We start from the raw sequence: 20467 nt of genomic DNA, 5'->3' as shown, positions 1-20467 counted from the left end.
AAAAACCCCCCCCCCAAAAAAAAAAAAACCCAAAAAAAAAAAAAAAAAAAACAAAACCAAACCAAAACAAAAAACAAACCAAAGCAAAACAAAACAAAAAAACCAAAAAAACAAAACAAAAAAACCCAACCAAACCAAACCAAACTAAGGAATTATTAGGAAAGGGAAGAAAATGCAAAACTCTTTGCATTTCCATATACATTCCAATTCACCTTGTGCTATTTCATGGCGTTTCTTTGCCCAAAATGGCAATCCTAAATTGACTAGAATGAAGGACACACTTGATTTCAGTGAAGAAAGGACCTGTCTGAGTCAAGATTCTTTAGCCTGAAGGCAAGGTGGCTGATAAAAAGTCTGTAAGATCCTAAGTTAGCATAGTGAGCTTGAAGAGCACACGATTATTTACAGACCATCAGACTTTCAGACCAAGAAAACAACAAATCATGTCTAGTGGCTAGTTTGAAAGGGAAATTCAGCATACAGATAAACTGCAGAAATCACTCATTGATACGAGTGTCCTTAGTTTCTGCTTGTTCAAAAGCTGCCGTAGAATCACAGAATAAAAATCTATCCAGGTTGTTAAGTATGATACTATTTCTGACTGGATGGAGCAAAGTGCAGAGGAGGTGTTTACTGAGGAAATATCAGCATGTGTGTCCTAGGCTCTGTTCCACCTTCATTGATATGTTCTGCTGGCCACTCTCAGAGACAAGATAATGGCTAAGACAGATCTAAGACAGTACAACAGTTAGGGATCTGACATGTTCTAATGCAGCCTGATTTACCCATCTCATTTCTTTCACCTTTACAACACTTTCATCTCTGGAGTGATGACTTTTACCTGAGGTTAAGAGCCTCTGACTCTACACATCTCTGTGTAATTCCTGTAAATCAAACTGTGATTAAAAAGTCTTGTTCATGCCCCCACATTTTGTGTAGTAAAAAGCAGCCTGCCCATAGTAGCTTAGAGGCTAAGATGTCATTGAAGACTCTGAAGTTCCTTATATGCAAATATTTAGTGAGCAGTGCCAGTGATTCAAACCTGGACTTGAATAATTTTGATGACCTATTGTCTAAAAAATTTCCAATAATATATTGTTTAAAATTTTTTTTTCAGAAAGCAGGCAAGCAGTATGTGTTCATGACTGGTGTCCTCTTGTGAGCCCAGACACTTGTGTAATTGTATATGTAATATGTACAAGGAGAGGTCAGCCCTGATACACACATCATGCATCAGTTTCTACAGACTTTTAGCAAGTTTCTCATCTTATAAGTTAGTTTGAGTGAAGCATGAAGTTTTAATGCTTCATACTCTGAATCACGACGTTTTAAGATGGCACTTTAGTTACTTTGGTAGTTACATATGTTGAGGAACATTTTGTTTAGTCACTTCCACATTTCTGACTTGTTTGCCTGGATCCTCTTCTCTTGTGGGGTTGAAACCACCAAAGTTCTGAAGCCACACTGTCATGTTCTTGTCTAAAGATTAGTCAACAGTGATTAGTGATGAGAAGGTTAACCCAAAGAGTCTCCTTGCCTTGCATGCCACTTCACTTGCTGGTGGTACCAAACTGTCCTTGAGAGCTTGGGGCTGGAAAAAGAGGATTTGTTTCTTTCCAGTAGCAAGTGTCAGAAATCCCAGCCATCTTCTCTTCCTTTCATTCTGAGATGCTTTGTTTCTGAATCTGTTTTGATCTTTCTGCTTCTCCCTTTCTTATTCTTCTTTTGAATGGACACACTACTGCTTACCATCAGAAAGGTGAGCCAAAGATCCTGACCTCTTCTGGAGAGGTTTGCTTGCTTTTATTCCCCTTCTTTCTTTTTTTCTTCTAACCTTTATTCCCCTCTGGTTTGATGAGGAGGAAGTAAATATCCATTTTCAGGAGCAGCAAAATGCAGACCACACATTGTTTCTACTCCAGTCCTGGCGGCACAGTCTGGGAGTGCTAGACTCAGGACGAAAGACCTTGACGTGTTGAGAGAGACCTGCCCTCTCCTGAAAGCCTCGTGCAATCCTGCACCTTGTTTGTTAACTCAAATGACTTCCACACCTTCACACAAGCCTGACGAAGGTAACTTGCTTGCAGTGCTGTCAGGAGCACGTTTTATGTAGAATTTGGAAGTCCAATGCAAATCTTTTTTCAACCCCACCAGTTTCCTCCTTCCTCTTTTTTTCTCATTTGAGCTTCTGTACAGTAGATGACTCTCACAGTCTGAGCCATAATCCTAGAAGTTTTTTCTGACTTGAGTTGCTTTACAAAGTTAAAAAGGGAACAACACTATTTATAAGCAAATTATGTAAACATTAGCAACAGAGGTTCAGCTGCTTAGCATTCAATTAATTTAGTTCAGTCAATATTGCATGGTACACAGTTTTGTCTGCTCGTATTGTAAACACGTCTTGCCCTTGAGCACTTACTTCATTTGACTAATTAAGATTTACTTCTAAGTGCTCTCATTTTGTTGCCAGGCAGAGTCGCCCAACTTTAGATACAGCTGTTGTACTTGGTGAAAAAGGCATTTGAAATGCAGGTCCATCTGGTTGGTGCTCTAGTATGTCAGCCCAAAACCTGCTCTTCTTTAAGGCACCAAGATCTCTGTTTTCCACAGGTCTCAGACTGCAGATGAATCAGGACATTGTATGTTTCTTACCTATGCCAGCCTGTCTTATACAAGTACACATATTTCTGAGCAAGATTGTGTTCCCACCTGGGACAGTGAAAACCCTTTTAAAATTTTAATTATTTAATGCAGGTGCATAAAGTTTTTCAGAGAGGTAAATGTGGAAATGTGGGAAATGGATTTGTAGAAAGAATTTGTTGTCTCATCCTTCTCATGAGACTAAAAATGAAATAAAAGCTTTTAAAACACCTCTCAGTTGCCACATTTCTAAGTAAAAAAAAAAAAAAAAAAAAAAAGTATTATCCAACATGGAACCAAGTACAAGTCCACTGTACTTGGGCATTTTATATAAATAGTGAGAATGAAGTTTTCATGGTGGGCTGCCCTTTCTTTTCTGCTTCTCCTCCCCCCTGGGGGAAGAGGGGAGTGAGTGAGTGAGTGAGTGGCTGTTTGGTATTTAGCTGGCAGCACAGCACTACAGGTGGGGTCTCACAAGAGCAGACTAGAGGGACATGACCACATCCCTTCGACCTGCTGGACATGCAGCTTCTGGTTTTTGGAAGTGGTTAGTTTCCTGGGCTGGGAGTGCACATTGCCAGGTCATGTTGGGCTTCCCATCAACCGAAGTCTCCCAAGTCCTTCTCCTAAGGATGGCTCCCAATCCATTCCTTAAGCAGCCTGTAAGTGCCTATAGGCACTTGCAGAATATAAATGAGAATGGAAATAGATTACTCAGAAGACCAGCCACATATTCTGAGCTAAGACACTAAGAGTATTAGCCAAAATTGCACCTCGCTAGGAAGTTGCAGGAAGAGATAGCAGCACTGGGCAGCAATCTGGTAACCTTTAGGTACTGCTTCAATCAGACAGATTACAGCTCAGATCTGTAATTACAGTTACCATGCAGTTACCTTTCAATTTCCCTGCACATCAGCACTATGGCAATGTAGCCCTGATCCTGGAGTCCAATTCCTTGTGTGAAATGAGTCATTGTCTAATTCAGTTTCCATCTACATGCTGATGGGCAGTTGTTCCTTTTAAAAACCAGGCCTCCACTCCAGGGGTAACAGGTATTTGAAAGACTGAGGGAGACAAATGTGCACCTCCCTGCACAGATGCTTCCTTCATGGCTAGGGAGATCTGAGCTAGATGTCTGGGAAACTTGATGCTGCTGTTTTCATGGAAGCCTGATGAATCACCAAAGCTGCCAATCACCAGAAAATAGAAATTAAATGAAAAATTGTATCAGTATAAATGATGTCTCCAAACCAAACTGAAATGCTCAATGTTTTCTTCTTGGAGTTTTCCACACACTGTGGTTGCCCTGTAATAACCTATGCCTTTTTCTGCAGTCTACTCTAGTACTTAATGCTTGTTGCTTTAAGTTTATAAGAAAGCTGAATTAATAAATAAAGCTGTTAGAAGTGGTAACAGAATGCTAATGGAGGAAGCATTAAGAGTTTTATCTGAAGGGCTCAGTTCTGTTCTCTGTTCTGCAGAGAAGTTTCCTGAGGGCTGGAGGACTTGCATGAGTATACTGTGTTACTTAATAAAACTACTTCATAATAATATTGTCCCAGGTTAGATAAGTCATCTTCCCACTGAGATTTGAGGCATTGTGTTTTGTTATTTGTATTACTGCAGTGTCAAGAAGCCATACATATAGATCAAGACAGAGAAGGGATAGGCACTGAGTAGATAATTTCTCAAGATTTATAATATCTGTAAATACAGATGCACTGGGGGAAAGGCTTCATTTTCACAAACTGAAGCAAATCCATGAGTACCAGAATCTTCCAGTTTGTTCTGGGTTTTTTCTTTCATACAGCAATTCACACCTTGGCAGAAGACACATTGTCTTGACTTATTTAAACGATACTTATGGCTGTGACATTCTAAAACAACTGTATTGTCTCAAAGCACAGTATACCAGCTCTTCCAAGATTGTTATATTACCAGGTGCAGAGATTATTTTTCCTTCAGCTCTGACTGCAGAAATACAGACTCATCTAAGAGCACAGCTGCTTCTGGAGAAGTCAGCCCCTCCTCCAAATGAATCTTTAAATTTTTTTTAAAGCAAGCTAAGTTTTTCCTTTTGCCATTCCCCTGGCCTGACGAGTCTCAGAGGCTGAAGACTGAGACGTGATGAGGCTGTGCTGGGAAGTGACTCAGATCCAGCTTTCCTGTCCTCTGTGGTTGCCAGGGGACACCCTGGGTCACATATTGGGACCTCTGAGATTACTGAGATGACACTAAACAAGAAGAGCAGTTGGTGAAAATAACTCTGCATTCCTCTGTGTGTAATAAAAAAGTGCTTAAGACATTCCAAGTTTGCTAATTTCATATGTTCATGTTCTGGAATTGTGGAATGTCAAATATTTGCTATTAAGATCTATGCATCCATATAAAGACGAGCTATCCATCTTTTTGAAAATAAAATGTGAAAGTCATATAGACTAAACTATCTGCATCTGAGTAACTTGCAAATTTGTGTGCAGTGTAAAAATACATTCTGAAAGTAACAAAACTGATTTATAGTCCTCTGGGAAAAGAAATATTTCCAAAGTGTGGAAACAGAGCAGTCACTGTGGCTTAACACTAGTGTGCTGTGAAGAATGAATTATTTTAGCTCAGTAGCTGACTTAAAAGATGAGTGGTAAGGAATGACATAAAATGAGCCAAAAATACATTTTAACTTTTGATGTGAAAAAAAAAAAAAAAGGAAGCATGCAATCCTACTTGGCTAATTTCTCAGTTGCAATATCAACAAGCTATTTGTGAATCTGCCTCTCAAAGTATCTGAAAAACAACTTGCTCAGCTTCACAGCTCTGTGCTAGTCTTTCTGTTCCTGTGATGTTTAAATTGACTGCTGTGGATGCTCATGCTGTAACTTTAAAACCTCTCTTGTTTTGCTGCCAGCACGTTCTCTGCAGCTCAGAAGGATGGCATGTCAGAAGTTAATGTGGATCCACAGATTGCTGTGTGTGTGCGGAGTCTCCACGGGCGATCCTTCCGAGAGTGCATTTGCAATGATACAAGCTCAGTGTGTATATTCTGCATAGGGTATATGGGATAACCTAGGCTCTATTATCTAAATGCCTTAATAAATCATAAAGTGAGTTTCAAATTGCAAAATGTGTTGCCCAGAGAATAGTCACTTTGCTATCCCAGTGGGCAGTATATGGTACCATTTTGTAAGGTACTGTCTTGCTTGTTTTATGAGTATGCTGTGATAAAACGTGCTTTTCTGTGTCCTGCTCTTGCCTATTCTTTTCTTAGGCTTTGTGGGAGCTTGCATATGGTATTTGATCCAGGGGCAGAGTCTTTGTGAAATAAGGTGATTTGTGCATGTCACAGCACAGGCGGCAATGGGAGCACAGCAGGCATGGATGGAGACTCACCTGCACACTGGTGAGCTGGGAAAGCTGAAAATAGGATGACATGCTAAGAACATCCTGTCACTTACAGCAGGCACATTAAGTGAAGATGGGCAGGCAGGAACCCTTCTGATTTTCATTCACATGGTTTGCATTGCATCACATCTCAGAAAGATGCACTGTTTGAATGATCTGAGTTTTGGAATCTCTCTCTCTTCTCCAAGTCCATCAAGTTTAGAAGAAATTTAAAACTGAGTATGTATTTTAGAATACTTAAAGGAATTGGCAAGAAGCAGAAGAAAATTTTTATTCCCAGTGTTATGCTGTTAACAACCAGACACATGTTAAAGTGGAGAAAATAAGTTGGTTTTTTTTTTTTTTTCCCCCCAGGGTTTACAGGACCCATGGGAAGCAACACATTCCAGAGAACAGGTTTATGGCTGACAGGTCTCATGGGAGAGCAGGGGCAGTCTGGCAGGAGAGTGAGTGAGAGAAGCTCTTCATTTACAGATGTGGCAAAACCTAAGCAACTGGTATTGGGGGGCTGCCCTCTTTAGGAACATCAGAAATAGAAGCTCTTAAAAAAGGCATTGGGTTCATCACGCTTCCAGACTTTTTTTTTTTTTTATTTTTTTAATTGGGAAGGGCCTTGCAATTGGCTTTTAGAATACTCTGAGCAGCAAGCTCCTTTGAGAAAAGAGAAATTATGCTTTCTGTGGAACCAATTTGATATGCTTGGTGAGAAGCAGGATGAGACCAGATGCCCTTTTAGTGTTTTTGGATACTTTAGGGAAAATATATAAGTGGATCCAGCTCAAAGCTCTTGCTGCCTCAGGTACAAGAACAGCAATATTCATTAGTGAATTTTTATTGCTAGGCATGAATAAATTACTAGATATCTGGTGCCTGCAGACAGGCAAAGGAAAAGCTGTATGGGAAAGCTTGGATTTAAGACAAGTTTTTCACCTCTGAAAAAAAACTGCCTATTTGTTTGAGGTGTAGGTTCTTCCATCCTTGGCAGTTCAAATGCAGTCATACCCTGGATCAATGCAATCTTGTCTCAAGCAGAGAGCTGTGATAAATCTGTTCAAATCTCATTCCCTCAGATGGCTGTGTGCCAACAAAGGTGATAATGAATGTTTAGGTATGAACTCAGTTGTTTTTTTTCTGGCAACAAACTATGTAGAGGTTCAAGTGGAGCATTTTATTGATTTACTTTAATATCACTCTAAGTTGGGTGTGCTTTCATAGAAGCATTGTATCTATTTAATGTTAGATCTATCTCTATATGAAGAAGGGACAGCCACAAAAACAATGGAATTAAAACAGAATTGCCACTTCTTATACTGTAGCCAACTGAATAAATCTTCCTCTTTTCCCCAGGTATCTCTGTTCTGGTTTCTGTGGGCTTGTTCAGTTCACCCATTCAAATGGTTTCTAAGGGTGCAGCTGACAAGGCTCATGCACAGTTCAGTGTTGCAGTGTTGATCCCTGAATCATGCTGCAGCATTAACTGTTGTCATAGAGACACAGATTTTTCAGTCCAAAGGGACAGTTTTGATAGTCAGCTCAGACCTGTTGTAAAACACATAGTAGCTTGCCAGTAAGTAAATAACTTTGCCAAACTGGAGCACAGTTGGTCCCTCCCTCTCCTGTGACAGTGAAACACATTTCACTGAAGTTTGTGAGATGCTGTAAGTAAAACCCCAAATAGGGATTTAATTTGTTGTAAGAGTGATGCTGTCAGCACACATTTTTATCTGATGAGTGAAAGCCAGGTGCAAGCTTACTCCACAAGATCCTGCTGTTACTGTGACACTGGCAACCTCAGAGAGACAAAGAATATTAAAACAATAACAGTATTCTGTCTTACCCTCTAGGTAGTGCAGTGAGGTTAGCACTTGTAAAGAAGGATGCTGGAGCGGGGCAGCTGTACGCAGTCAGGAGTCTCTGACAGACAATCCCTGGGTGATATAATAGTAGCATTTTGATGCTACTCCCTGGTTGTTTGCCTCCTCCCTCTGCTTGCTCCTTTATCAGCTGTGTGTCTGCACCCATGCCAGTCCAGAGCCTGTGATGGCTGCTGCCAGGAACAGTGGACTTGTGCCAAGGCACAAGTTTTGAACTGCCATAGCAGTTGTAGCCCTTGCCAAAGGCTACCTGATACAGCACAACTAGCAGCTGGGGGATTTAACATCTTAAATTGCCAAGCTGACATCCATCAGAGCCCATGTGAGAGTGCCAAGCAGTCTGTGTAACCTCCATCCAAGTGTTAAGTCTTCTCTTTCCCAGTATATGCTAATCTGTGAGAAATGGATTGTTACAGATCCCAGCTCCACTGATGAAGCAGTTCCAGTTATAAAATCCCTTGATTCTGTACGCAGACGTTTTCAGTGGCCATCATGGTATTAGACACTGGAACAGGTGTAAAATGTCTGATATGGTCTCCCCATCTTCCACTGCAGAATTTGGAATAAGGAGAACTGGTTGGGTAAAGCTGTGAAAAATGTGTGTGAAGGAACATGTGCAGCTAAAATGCTCCCCTCCTAAATGTATACATTTCTCTTGTTGTCAGCCATGCATACATAGCTTCTGCAGTCCTGTAAGATAGCTTTAGGAAAGCTGGACATGTAATTTTTTCATGAAAATAATCTGCTGGCTCAATATAGGCATGCATTATCCATGCCTTTGCTGTGCTGCTGGAGAGGTTTGATAATAGTTCAGTGTTTGGTTCCTTGTGCTCTTTTCCATCCCTGTGTCACACAGCTGTTTTGCTGCTATTTGCAATGCCTGAAATTACTCACTGTTAAGTATTATTAAGGAACAATTCTTATCACTTTAGGTTTTCAGGGACTGTCTTTAGCTAATTACCACAGCATCCCAAAACGCTGAAATGACTCAGTGCCTTTCTGCTCACAAGTAGTACAATGTTCATTTATTCTTTGACAAATTAATCTGTGGGACTTCGTGGCTCCTCTGGAACATGCTCCTTCTGTGGCAGGGGTAAGTCACCCTTAAAAACTCATGGGAACCCAAAAGAGAACCAGGTTGTGTGTGCTTCAGCTCTGGGGCTCTGTGGCAGTGCTGCACAGTTGCACAGCTGCAGTGGATGCATTGGGGAGCATTCAGGTTTTGGAGGGGAAAATGAGTCTCCAGCTTGCTTGTTTTAGAAATGGGGAAGCACCCTGGGACTCTCTGAGAAGCCACTTGCCTGCCAACCTTTAGGAATGAAGGAAATGCTGTAGCTCTCACAGTACAAAGTACTGCTCTGCAAGTTGGTGCCACCTGGGTTAAACCACAAAACTGTGCACAGTATAAAAATGAACAAGCCCACTTTGCAGTGCTTTGAAAATGGTTTGGCAGTGCACATACTGCACAATATCTGTCTAGTGGTGAGAAATGGTGCTCGCTATTGCAGACTCTTAGTGATTTAGAGACTTGCTTAGTGACTACAGCACCACCTTCCCTGGCCCTTTTACTAAAGGAATAGTTCTGTCCTGGGGTGTATTGAATTCCTGTCTGTCCCAAAATTGCAGTGGATAAGCCTTTCTATCAAAGAGACATTTTTTTAAAATATAAAAAAAATATTAACAGTTTAATTTTCAACCTAGCTCTGTGACCATTTGTATACTGGCATGATAAAAACAGAACAGAGGCTCAATAGCTGAAGGGTGATGCAGGAGCTGGAAGGAGAGCTTGAGGGTGGGAGTCTTATCAACTGGCTCTGTCATGGAAGCAAATGGCACATGCCTAACACACACGGCATGAGCAGAGAAGCCGTGGTCATGGTTATCACCTCTTTATTCACCCTATTTCATTCTGTCCCCTCATTACTCTCAAGGGGATTAGTGGGTACTACTGAGTGCAGAGTACTCTGGACAAATGGCTTACTTGTACTCAAATGCCTAAGAAAGAAGTAGGCAGCTTGGCCTTCAGAACTCTATTCTTCCAAATATGATGTCCTGGTTTAGGGCACCCCAGGACACATGATCAATAATTTTCAAGTATTTTAGACATGCAGATGAGAAGAACTGTGGTGTATTAGAAGGTATATTTTAGGTGGACAATTGTCAAAGATGCCAGTGCCCCTGACACATCTACTACTTGTGGGCTTCCAATAGCAGGTAATCACATCTGTGCTTTTGGAAGATCATTCAGTTGTTAGTAGAACTGACCCAAATACTCATGACAAGAAATTGACTCTCCAATTTTGACCTGCTGCAAATTGTGATCAGCTCAACAAGTCTTAACATATTAACATATGTATCTCTTCAGACATGAATTATTTATACAAGTGTTCAAAAAGGTCTGAAAAGCAATTTTCTTTTGGGCATGTGTGACTGGCCACATGAATGACATGGTATTCTCTCATCCCTGATTGTGTTAGCATTTTAATTGCTTATTCCATCTGATGCTAATTTTGATTCTTGATGAGGTCTCAGTGGTAGTACTAAATCCATTCTCACTGAACATTTATCCCTACAAAGTTTCATTTATGTGAAAGCTTCTGAAAAGAGAGGTATAAACCAGTAAAGTGTCAGTCTAATTTCATTATTTGGGCTGATATAAGCTAGCTGATAAATGCTCACCTACTTTCACCATCTTCAGTCATGATTGAGCTGGGGACTTCAAATCAACTACCTCCCAAAAATAAATTAGGTATGTGTTCAATATGAAGGCAACTTCACTATCATCACCCATTTTGGTTGCTGTGGTATTGTATAGATATTCATTTCCTCTGCTAATCAGGTGGAAAAGTGACTGAGGAGAAGTGTTAAGCACTATATTTTGAAAATCAAGATTTGACTCATTCTCTAAAAGCATCCATTATGTGCCTTAATAAATTTAAGCCAGAAGATGAGCCAAGCAGCAGCAAGCAAGAAAATTGTTTTGTGCCAAAAATAGGGAGGGGACTGCAAAGCCCAAGTATGGGAAGACAACCATGTATCTTAATAAGCAACTGTAAAGTGGTGGATTGTGACACTCGGACTGAGTTTTGAACTAGCAGAAAGTGACTGGGGGGATCAGTAGTGTGATGGGAAACACTGCAAAGGGAAGCTACATGACCAGCATAATAAAGATTATTTTCAAAAACCTTCACCGGAACTTCTCTAACAGCTACCACCATAAAATAAAGAGACAATAACAAAACTTTGTAAATGCATGCTGTGTTCCTATGCTCATGGAAGACAGTGACAAAACTCTTATTAACCTTGGTGCTGAAGGATCAAGTTTTTTCCTTTTATAACCTCCAAATGATTTGGTAACAGCAATTGATCAATCCTGCCACAACCACATGGGACAGATGTCAGTCTTGATGTTAGAGATGAATGTGCTAAGGTGAAGTAATTAATCCAGGTTCAGCAGTGCTTAGGCACTGAAGATAGACAATGCTTGACTGCTGTCCTCTGAGCTAATCTTCAAAAAATACCCTCCTCCCTTCCTTGACAAGAGATTTTGAAAGACATCTTACAAGCTTGGATCAACCACTATTGTGAATGAAACACATTCTGGCTTGTGTATTACAGAAATATATTTAGTACGTTCAGTATGCAAGCTCACGGAACCCATAGTATTTGAACAACTTGCTCCTGTTTTGCCTAATCCATGAATGCGGTTCAATTCTCAGCTGTCATTTGGCCAACCCTTTCCCTCCAGTAACTTACAACTTTCAATTTCTAGCGTGCAGTTTTGTTCATCCAGAGGATATCTGCGTAGATCCATCATGCAAGCAGCTGTTGTTGTGATCCTGTAAGAGGAGGGTGAAAAAAAACCAATGAGACTTGAAAACCACGTTTTGCTTGTTTGAGATGGCAAGATTTTCTATAATGGGTTTTCTGTTTGTTTAAATATAGAATGGTATGCACTTGGATTCCTGGTATACAGTACTGGTTACAGCATAAAGCATAACTATACGCTGAATATTGTAGAGAGGATTTTGACTCAAAAGTTTCTGTGTAAAAAGTGTACAGTGTTTTGAAGAACATTCAGTGAGATTTCCACTTGGACATCTTTTCTTAAATGTTCTAAATTGAGACATCTTCAAATCATTTAGCAAATTGTTTTATTTATATTTTATATTGCTGATATTTTTTTTTTCATTTCGTTGTCACTTACTGCTGTTTTAATTTTGTCTGATAGGTAGGTGTATTCTCATTCATGCTGTGGAATACCTGATAATACCTCATTTATTATTTTTATACTTCCATAATCAGTTTATCATTAACTATGATAATTGTACATCACCTCTTAAAAATGGCATGAGACAATCAAACACTAGTGAAATGTAACATCATACAGTGGTTACTTCATGAACATTGAGAGTAACTATGATTGCAGGCTGGATGTTTCAGATCCTTACTTCTTCTAGAGGGCATGTGAGTTGATATTTGGTCCCTAATGGTATTCTCCACAGCCTAAGACTTTTTGCAAGACAGTTCCTCTCCCTTGTTAGACCATAAATCACAAGAACATCTAAGAAAATATTTTCTGATAAGTCTGTGACTGCATGAGAGGAAGGTTAAATGACTTCATGAGGATGGGGACCAAATTTTAAAGCTCTCTTTGAGGAAGACTATTAGATCAGTGTTTTCAAACTCACAAAAGTGAGTTATCATCTTCATTTGCCTGTTTTTTTTTTTTTTTGGTGATAGATGGGTTCTTAAATGCTTGTAAAACTTTTGAAGTTGTGAATGGGCAAACTTGGCTTCTAATTTTATTGGTCTCTCTCCTTCTCTCTCCAAAGATTTATACCAGATAAAGGCAGATAACCTCTTTTCTTGATCTGGGTTTGGTCCTGTTGTTCCAGTTCCATGTTAATGAATACCAGAGGAGCACATCTTGAGATTTTACTTTTGATGTGCTCAAAGTCAAGTGCACTTACATGCTGTATTGGGGCGATAATCCTTGCTGTCACTGAACCGTCAGAATTTAAAAAGGAAAAAAATGCCACATACTTTATTACTGTGACATGCTTCAACATTTCCTAAGTCTACAAAATCCATAAGAATCAGCCCATGAAACTACTCTGGAATACTGTGTAAAGTACCATGAAAATGGTACATTTATACTTTTTCCAGGCTGATTCTGTCACATTAAATAGAAATGCATGTGTCTTAACATGCATTTGCCATGGAAATACATTTGCCATAAAAAAGGTCTTCAGCTGCCGTAGGACCTCATTTAGATTAGCCATGTATCAATTATACCTCACTGAGAGGCACTGAGAAGACACTCATTTGTCAGACACCTGCTTAATAACGCTTAAGATCACACATAACAATATACTGACATTAGTCACAGTTAAATGCTTTTTATTGAAGGTTTAATAGGGAAATGTTTTGTTCCCAATTAATAAATCAGCCTTTATGGTGATTTAGTTCACGTGTATCAAGCAGAGTGTTTTCTGAACCACTGTGGTGAGGCAGCACTCCCCCGCCACCTCCTCAGGCTGCTCTATGATCTCAGGGACTCCCGCCAGGCCTTGGCTTTTGGGCAACGAGTTGAGTGGTGAAGTGTACCATGCCAGAAATTCTTGTAGGTGGGGGTGGGACTCTCTGTACCAGGGACTTCTGCTGCCTCCCCAAGGAGGGGAACAAGAGACAGTCATCCTCTGAGAGCCTTGGAACATTATTTACCTGAATTGCAGCCTGAGTGGAACTGTGCCATCGTTTTTAAGAACTCCAGTAATTACCAGCTTGGATTGCAGCCAGCATAGAAACTCACTAATGACTAAAGCCAAAAATTTTGTGTCCCTCTAAGCAGCTGCTCTAAGAGCTGCCCTTTGAGCTCTTCTGGACTGCAGTGGATGCACCTCTCTCTTAGAGGGACACCTCTCAGAGCTTTGCTGTACTTGCTGGATTGTCACTGAAAACTCACGGTGGGACCCACACTGACACCCCCACTCCCTCTCAAGGCTCAAGTCTCACCCACAGAGAAATGACAAGGTATTTAACATTAGTATTTCATTGGATTTGAGAGTAATTTTTAACAGGTATATCTTTGTAAATTTATTTAGATACAGACATTGTGTCTGTAGATGTTTGTGAAGTGATTGAAACACACTATAGCAAGTATAGTATGAATGTTGCCATCTTGGGTCTATAATAAGTCATGCACCCTCTTTTGCACCCTTACACTTTTTTCTTCCTGGTCTCTGTGCAAATTCTAAACTGATTCTAATCCAATTTTATATGTATGCTTAATCTGTGTAGTAAGTAACCTTACTAAACCTAGTAAACCTTTCCATAGCACTTTGTGAAGTTGTACAAATTTATATTAAACCTGCTTTTGCTAATATATTTGACAATGATTTTTAAGTCATCCTAAGCACTCATTTGTGATAACCAGAGTTTGAATGACCAGTTATTCCTAATGGCAGGGTATTCACACTTCTGCAGTTTTGCATATTTTACATAAGCTACATAAGCAATAGCAATTAGCTATTCTTTACATCATCAATGCAAATTGATAGTGAAGTAGTAATTAATGCAATTGTTTGTATCTGAAATTTAAATATTCTACATAATCTTCTCCCCTGACACTGTAATTCTGACAAATGTACTGTCTTCTCTACCGGCCTGACAACACAATATGGTCCCCCGCTAAAGCTGGAGGTGCTTAAACTTTATTGGGAATCTTAGGTTTCCAGGAAAATAGCTACGTGTAACTGCAGGAGTGCTTCAGGATTCAGCAACCTTCATTACCTGTAGTTCATAAATCTGCCTTTTAAGCTTGTTTCTCACTCTTGATAGAGCTCAGCTGTGTAAATTTATTAATGGCATTATGCTCTGGATAACCACAAAACTTATTTAAGCAGATAAATTAAACCCAGATGAAATCATAGTAATTGTTGTCTTGATGAAAAAAAAAATCAAGTATTTTGTTATAAATAGAGTAAATAAATCCCAGACCTGTTAGTGGTTGCACTCTCTCTGGGTGGAGAGAGTAACTGATGGCATATGCACCAGGAGCTTAAAAATAAAGACATTCAAATGCAGAATACAGCGGTGTAATGGCAGGAAGGAGATTGCAATATTCTGAAGATAGGGCAATGCTCCAATAAATCTGTGTTCAAGAGGATTAGACCTGAAAGGCCCTCAGCACAAGTTTGTGGCAAAGGCAGAATATCATGAGGCTCTGTAAATGTTTAAGTGGAGGATTAATCCTACACTTGAAGCAGAACTATTTATAGCTCAAAGTAGGATGTGTTTCTTCCAGGCTTTCAATTCTTAAAATACATTTTAAGTTCAGATGTTGGGGCTAATTTGTTTTGTTTGTACAGTGTCTTTTATTCTACTGTCCTTACATTCTTTAGAATAATTTGGCTACAAATGCTAAAAATGGGATTATGCAAAGAAGACAAGCAGTTAGGGTGGAGATATTTTATTATGCTACTTAATTTCACTCATGTCAGTACTCAGACATTCCGAGATGGAATGAAGTCTGAACTGCCAACAGGCAAGATAAATAGCATTTGCATAAAAGCAAAATCAACTGATTTAATTTTTTAAAATTGTGGCTTGGGGTTCAAGTTATTTGATCCACTGCTTAGCTTTTACTTTGATGCCTTACTCTCTGAATATCTTATACTTACAAATATAAGATTAAATGAAATAAAAAAACCCAATCCACTGATGTCCAGTACTTGCAAAACTGACCTCCTTAAATAATACTGTCAGAGATTTCCCTGCAGAGCAGCAGGTTTTGTAGGAATAAATGTTAAAGCTTAGTATTTTGAATTAAATCATCAATGAGCAGTTAAAGTTCAGAATGAAGGAAGTAGATTTATGGTTCAGTACTTAGATAATTTCCTCAATATGCTGTCAAAAAGCTGATCCTCAATTCTTAGACAAGAAATAAATGCAATATTTAAGACAGCAATAATAATTAAGTGTGAAGATGATGGGAGCTAAACAATGCAAATTCTATTGTGAAATGTTTTGGAGGTCAGGTATCAAATTTTAATATGTTCGTTCTTTTTCTATCAGTCAAGAGAGCATAAATTATAAATGTACATGAGGATATGAACTGGGATGGACTATTTTTTTTTCCTTACAAGCTAAATGAAATCTTCAAATCAAATAAAAAAGAACCATGCTTTTCTTAACCACTGCAGGTGCTAGGGCTCTAGTACATGCTGGAAGTAGACTTTCATATTCCAGGTAAAAAATTACTTTTATTAAATCAGTGTTAATTTAACTTCACTGGTATCAGGGAACTTAGTCCCCATGGAACAAAAGAATCCAGATCCATATCCCTGGTGTAATTGGTTTAATTTTTCTGAAACTGGAAGAATCTTGATATTTAAGATTGAGTGGGGATGTCTTGTAAGGAGAGTTACTGAAGGAATAGGGGAAGGCAGAAAAAAAAGTACATTTAATCTGCAATTTTCTTCTCTGTCCGAGCCACATACAAGGTTTACAGTTATCATACCTGCTGGCACCATAAATTTCCAAGAACAGCCTGAGTGCTTGACCCTGGAAGAAATGTCATCTCTGCACCTGGAAACGTGCCCAACTTCTGCTGCCTGGAGCAGCCCACTTGTAGGGTGTACAGTGAGCATCAGCATTATTAGTTTGGTATTGGGTATTTTATATAATGTTGTGTGCACTTGGGAAATCTGTGTTCAACAGCCTGTGTGTTGCTTGTCTGGTCAAATTCCATTAAAGTCTATTAAATTCTATTAAAAAAAAAGGAGTTATGAGTATTAGTAAAATTGCCAAGGGCCAAAAGGTGATTAAATAGTAATGCTTTCACAGATCTCATTAAGAGCTGAGAGAAAATTTGTAATATTGGGTCCATAATTTTAGATATGAGTACATTAGCATGTGAAAACATTTTTTTTTTTTTTTTAATTGGAAAACTACTATATTGTAGCTAATTTTCCCAGTAACACATATATTTGTGACTCTAGGATGGCAAGCTGTCAACTGCTAGGTCACTGCTGTAGACTGTATACTTTGAGATAAGTTTATAAGGAAAGCCTTTGTATGATTTAGCATAAAAAGTACAACACACACTTCCTTTTGATCTGGCTCAGAGAACTAGTAGAGTTGAATAATCACGACAAAATAAAAAGGACCTTGAAGAAGATGTGTAAAGAGAGCTCAAGGACCTTTGTATATTAGGTAAAGTGACCTGTTATACTTAAGTTGCACAAAGATTAGGCAGGGAAAAATGGGTCAGACTATTGGCTTTCTATTGTATTTTATCAATAACCTAAACTTGTCAGAGTTTGCTTGATTTGCCTCTCCTTCATCTTTATCCCTTTAGTTGCCCATGTTGTGCCTTGAACAAAATGTGAGCAGCTCAGCAATAACACCAGTTGCCTTGGGTATCAAGGTCTTGACCTAGTATAGCTGCAGCCAGAAAAGGACACACGGTGAAAGCTTGCAATGCCTTTCAAGGGCTGAAACATTGCTTTTAAGATAAAAAGAGCTGCAGTGGTTAGTGACAGCACCACCCAACAAAACCACAACAAACTACTTAAAAAAACTAGAAGAAGAAATAACTAATAGTAGCACTGAATAGTGCTGTAGCAAAATAATGGTCATGGATTTGTGCTGAGACCTGGAGGAATCATTCTGGGTTTGTCTTCCCCTGTGTAGCTAGTAACATTCCTGAGAGTGAATAGACTTGTCAAATGTAGAGGAGGAATACTGGGTTTTCTCTGAGGTGTAAATACAAACGTCTGTTTTCAAGCAAAAGACAGGCATGAGAAGTTAATCTGCAGGGTGTCAAATCAATCAACGGCATTGGCTTGAAATAAGAATGCTAAAAAAATAACAACTTAATGAAAACATGACTGCTCTTATTGCTCTTTTCATTCTCATATGCTCTCCCCAAAAGCTACTGAGCTGTCTGCCTGGGCTGCCATGTTGTCCTATAGGTCCTCTGAGACACTCCTTATCCCATTCTTATTTCCCCCTGGTTATATCAACTCAACAGCAGCCAAGACAAATGAGGCAGAATTTGCCTGAACTGACTATTGTTCTTGAATCAGTTCATTAGCTGGGCTCCATGCCAGGCCCTAAAGATAGTTAAATAGCACCATATCAGAAGAGAGTAATGATGATGAAGAACAGATGAAGGCAGTGCTCCCACACAATGAATTTTGTCAAATTATTCCCATGTCAGTGGGAATATTCACCATCAGTGAATTGCTGGTAAGCTGCCTGAGTTTTGTCTGAGACCAAAGTCCTGGAACAGTCAAAACTCTATTCTGAAAGCATGTTTCCTATCTATCTCAGCAGCAGAGCCTAGTCCTGAGGTATACCTTCAGTCTCAGGCAGGGGTAAGCCACAGAGCACAGTGTGACACTCATGGAGGAGAGAAAGAATGGTTTGTGATTGTGTCTTTATCCCCAGTTACTGGGTGTGATGCAGGATGTGCTGATTGGGGTAAGCATGTGCCTGGTCTTGCTGTTGTGGTCATTTTACTTTGCTTCAATTAGTATTCTTTAACATGTCCCAGGCACCAGTTTATCACACCTGTTTTGTGCCTACAAAGCTATGCAATGATCAAATGCTCTTCTGCTAGACTGAACTGACTGAATTTGAAACCTGTAATTCATTTGCTGTTTATTCTTCCCTGCTCCCTTACACGTTGCAGTTTCTTCCTTTTGTTGTTGTTGTTGTTGTTGGTGTGTTTGTTTGTATGAATGATGAAAGGTTGTTTACTGGAAAAGGTCACTGCTGATCTTCCTCTAAGTATTCCAGGTTCAGAAATCTCTTGCAGAACCTGGAGCATACGTGTTTTGTGATGAAGGCATTCAGATGCAGCACCCTGTGATAATGGTGTTGTGATCTATAGGACAATACTGCCTAAGAACTGCCTGCAGCAAGTGATGTCTTCAAGCAGAATTCTCTGTTCCTTACTCTGATTTTTGTTGTAAAATGTAAGCTGGTGGTATCATTCCCACCTTTAACCTCACTTCTGAATGCAAATAGATGCTATCAGGTGTGTTAGGCAGGTGCTACTGAATGCTTATGGGAACACCGTGCTTTTGTATTTTATGTCCTGCTTGGCAGTTGTTTAAAAAGATTTGCTGCCAGAGCTGTAGATCAATTTATTTCCCCTGTGTTTTTTTCACAGAAAACATTGACTTCTACAGTCAGTGCAAAGTAGGAGTGTATCAAAGGTTACATAATTTTCAATTAGAGTTCTGTGGGCATGAAAATATTTTGGGGAAGGGGACATCACATTTCAGTTATCTTGGGAGATTTACCTTGGCACTCCAAGTAATTGTCAGTAAATTAATAATTTTTTGCTAAAATCCTTAATGAACAGGTTTTCAGCTGCCAGAACTCTGCTTCAGCTACATAGTTAAAACAGCTGCTTAGTACTATCATGAAGTAGGGACAGGGTGGGGAAATTACCCAAAATGCAGACAAGCTGACTTGCTGGCTTCTGCCTTTTCCAAGGGGAGAAGCTGAAGCTCCAGCAGAGCAGTGGCAATAGGAGGCAATCGGAATGGGAGAGCTTGTACATGGAGGAGATGAGGAGAGAGGTGGCGACACAAAAGGTCTGTGAGAAAACATGTTGCTCTGACTGAGTTAGAACCTTCTAAAATCAAAACCTTTAGCCAGATATGTACTTTTTAAAGATAATGGAAGACCATTATTCTGTTCAATGTAGTGCATCAGAAATAGTTCAGAGTAGAGTGAAGATGACTGGGGGAACAATGAAGATGTTTGTAAAAACAAGAATAATAATAAAATATCACTACAATTTTACAGTGTAAAACCTCTTAAATATTAAAAAAAACCTGTGTATTTGATGCTTCTAAGCCAAATTTCAGTGCAATGAGAATTTTTACTGCACAGCTATAAACCAATGAAAATAAATTTTACAATATAAATCCCAAGAGGCCTATAACCATACCAGGGCAACCAAGATACTTCAATAAAAAGTGCCTTAGATTTGGAGCTGAAATTTACTGCAAATAGTAATTTAGTTTGACAGTGCAAGTATGTTGCAAGATAAAAAGAGCAAGCCAGATGGGAAGTGCTTAGCATAAAGGAAGGTTCAAGAGAGAAATAAAGTCTGGTTTGAATGTAAAAAAACAAGTTGATAAATCTGTAACTTTTTCAATGTCTGCATGCAAACTTCTAAAAGTGACTAAAATGCTAGAAAGGTGCAGATAATATCCACTGACCAAAACACTCTGCTCAGGAGAGAATACAAGTCTGCTAGATGGCAGCAGTGATGTTAGCGTCATTGGTATGGTCACCTTTTGGGTTGTTTGTTTTGTTGTTGCTTATTTCAAAATAAAACAAAATTAGACACCAGCATACTCAGACATGCTTCTTTGGCAGGAGCAGAAACAAGGCGATACCTTCTATATGCAGCCTGGTTTGGAAGGATTCAGGATGTGCTTGGGCAAAACAACTGGTGGTTTCAGGTTTATTTTTTTTTTTTTTTTTTTTTTTTTTTTTCTTGTTTTTTTTTTTTTTTTTTTTTTTTT

The 20467-nt window shown here is 39.2% G+C and overlaps 1 protein-coding gene across 2 annotated transcripts in view; it reads right to left on the bottom strand.

Moving 5' to 3' along the window:
- The window catches only part of GABRB1 (gamma-aminobutyric acid type A receptor subunit beta1), a 108934-nt gene that overhangs the window by 15095 nt on the left and 73372 nt on the right, over nt 1–20467 (bottom strand). For both annotated transcript variants that reach the window (XM_041483079.1, XM_041483164.1), the window contains exon 4: nt 11667–11749. In XM_041483079.1, the coding sequence (XP_041339013.1) occupies nt 11667–11749 (83 nt within the window). The remainder of the gene's footprint in view (nt 1–11666; nt 11750–20467) is intronic.

This window comes from Pyrgilauda ruficollis, unplaced genomic scaffold (assembly GCF_017590135.1).
Source record: "Pyrgilauda ruficollis isolate IOZ18807 unplaced genomic scaffold, ASM1759013v1 scaffold1, whole genome shotgun sequence".
Taxonomy (NCBI): domain Eukaryota; kingdom Metazoa; phylum Chordata; class Aves; order Passeriformes; family Passeridae; genus Pyrgilauda; species Pyrgilauda ruficollis.
This window is presented reverse-complemented; position numbering and strand designations above follow the sequence as displayed.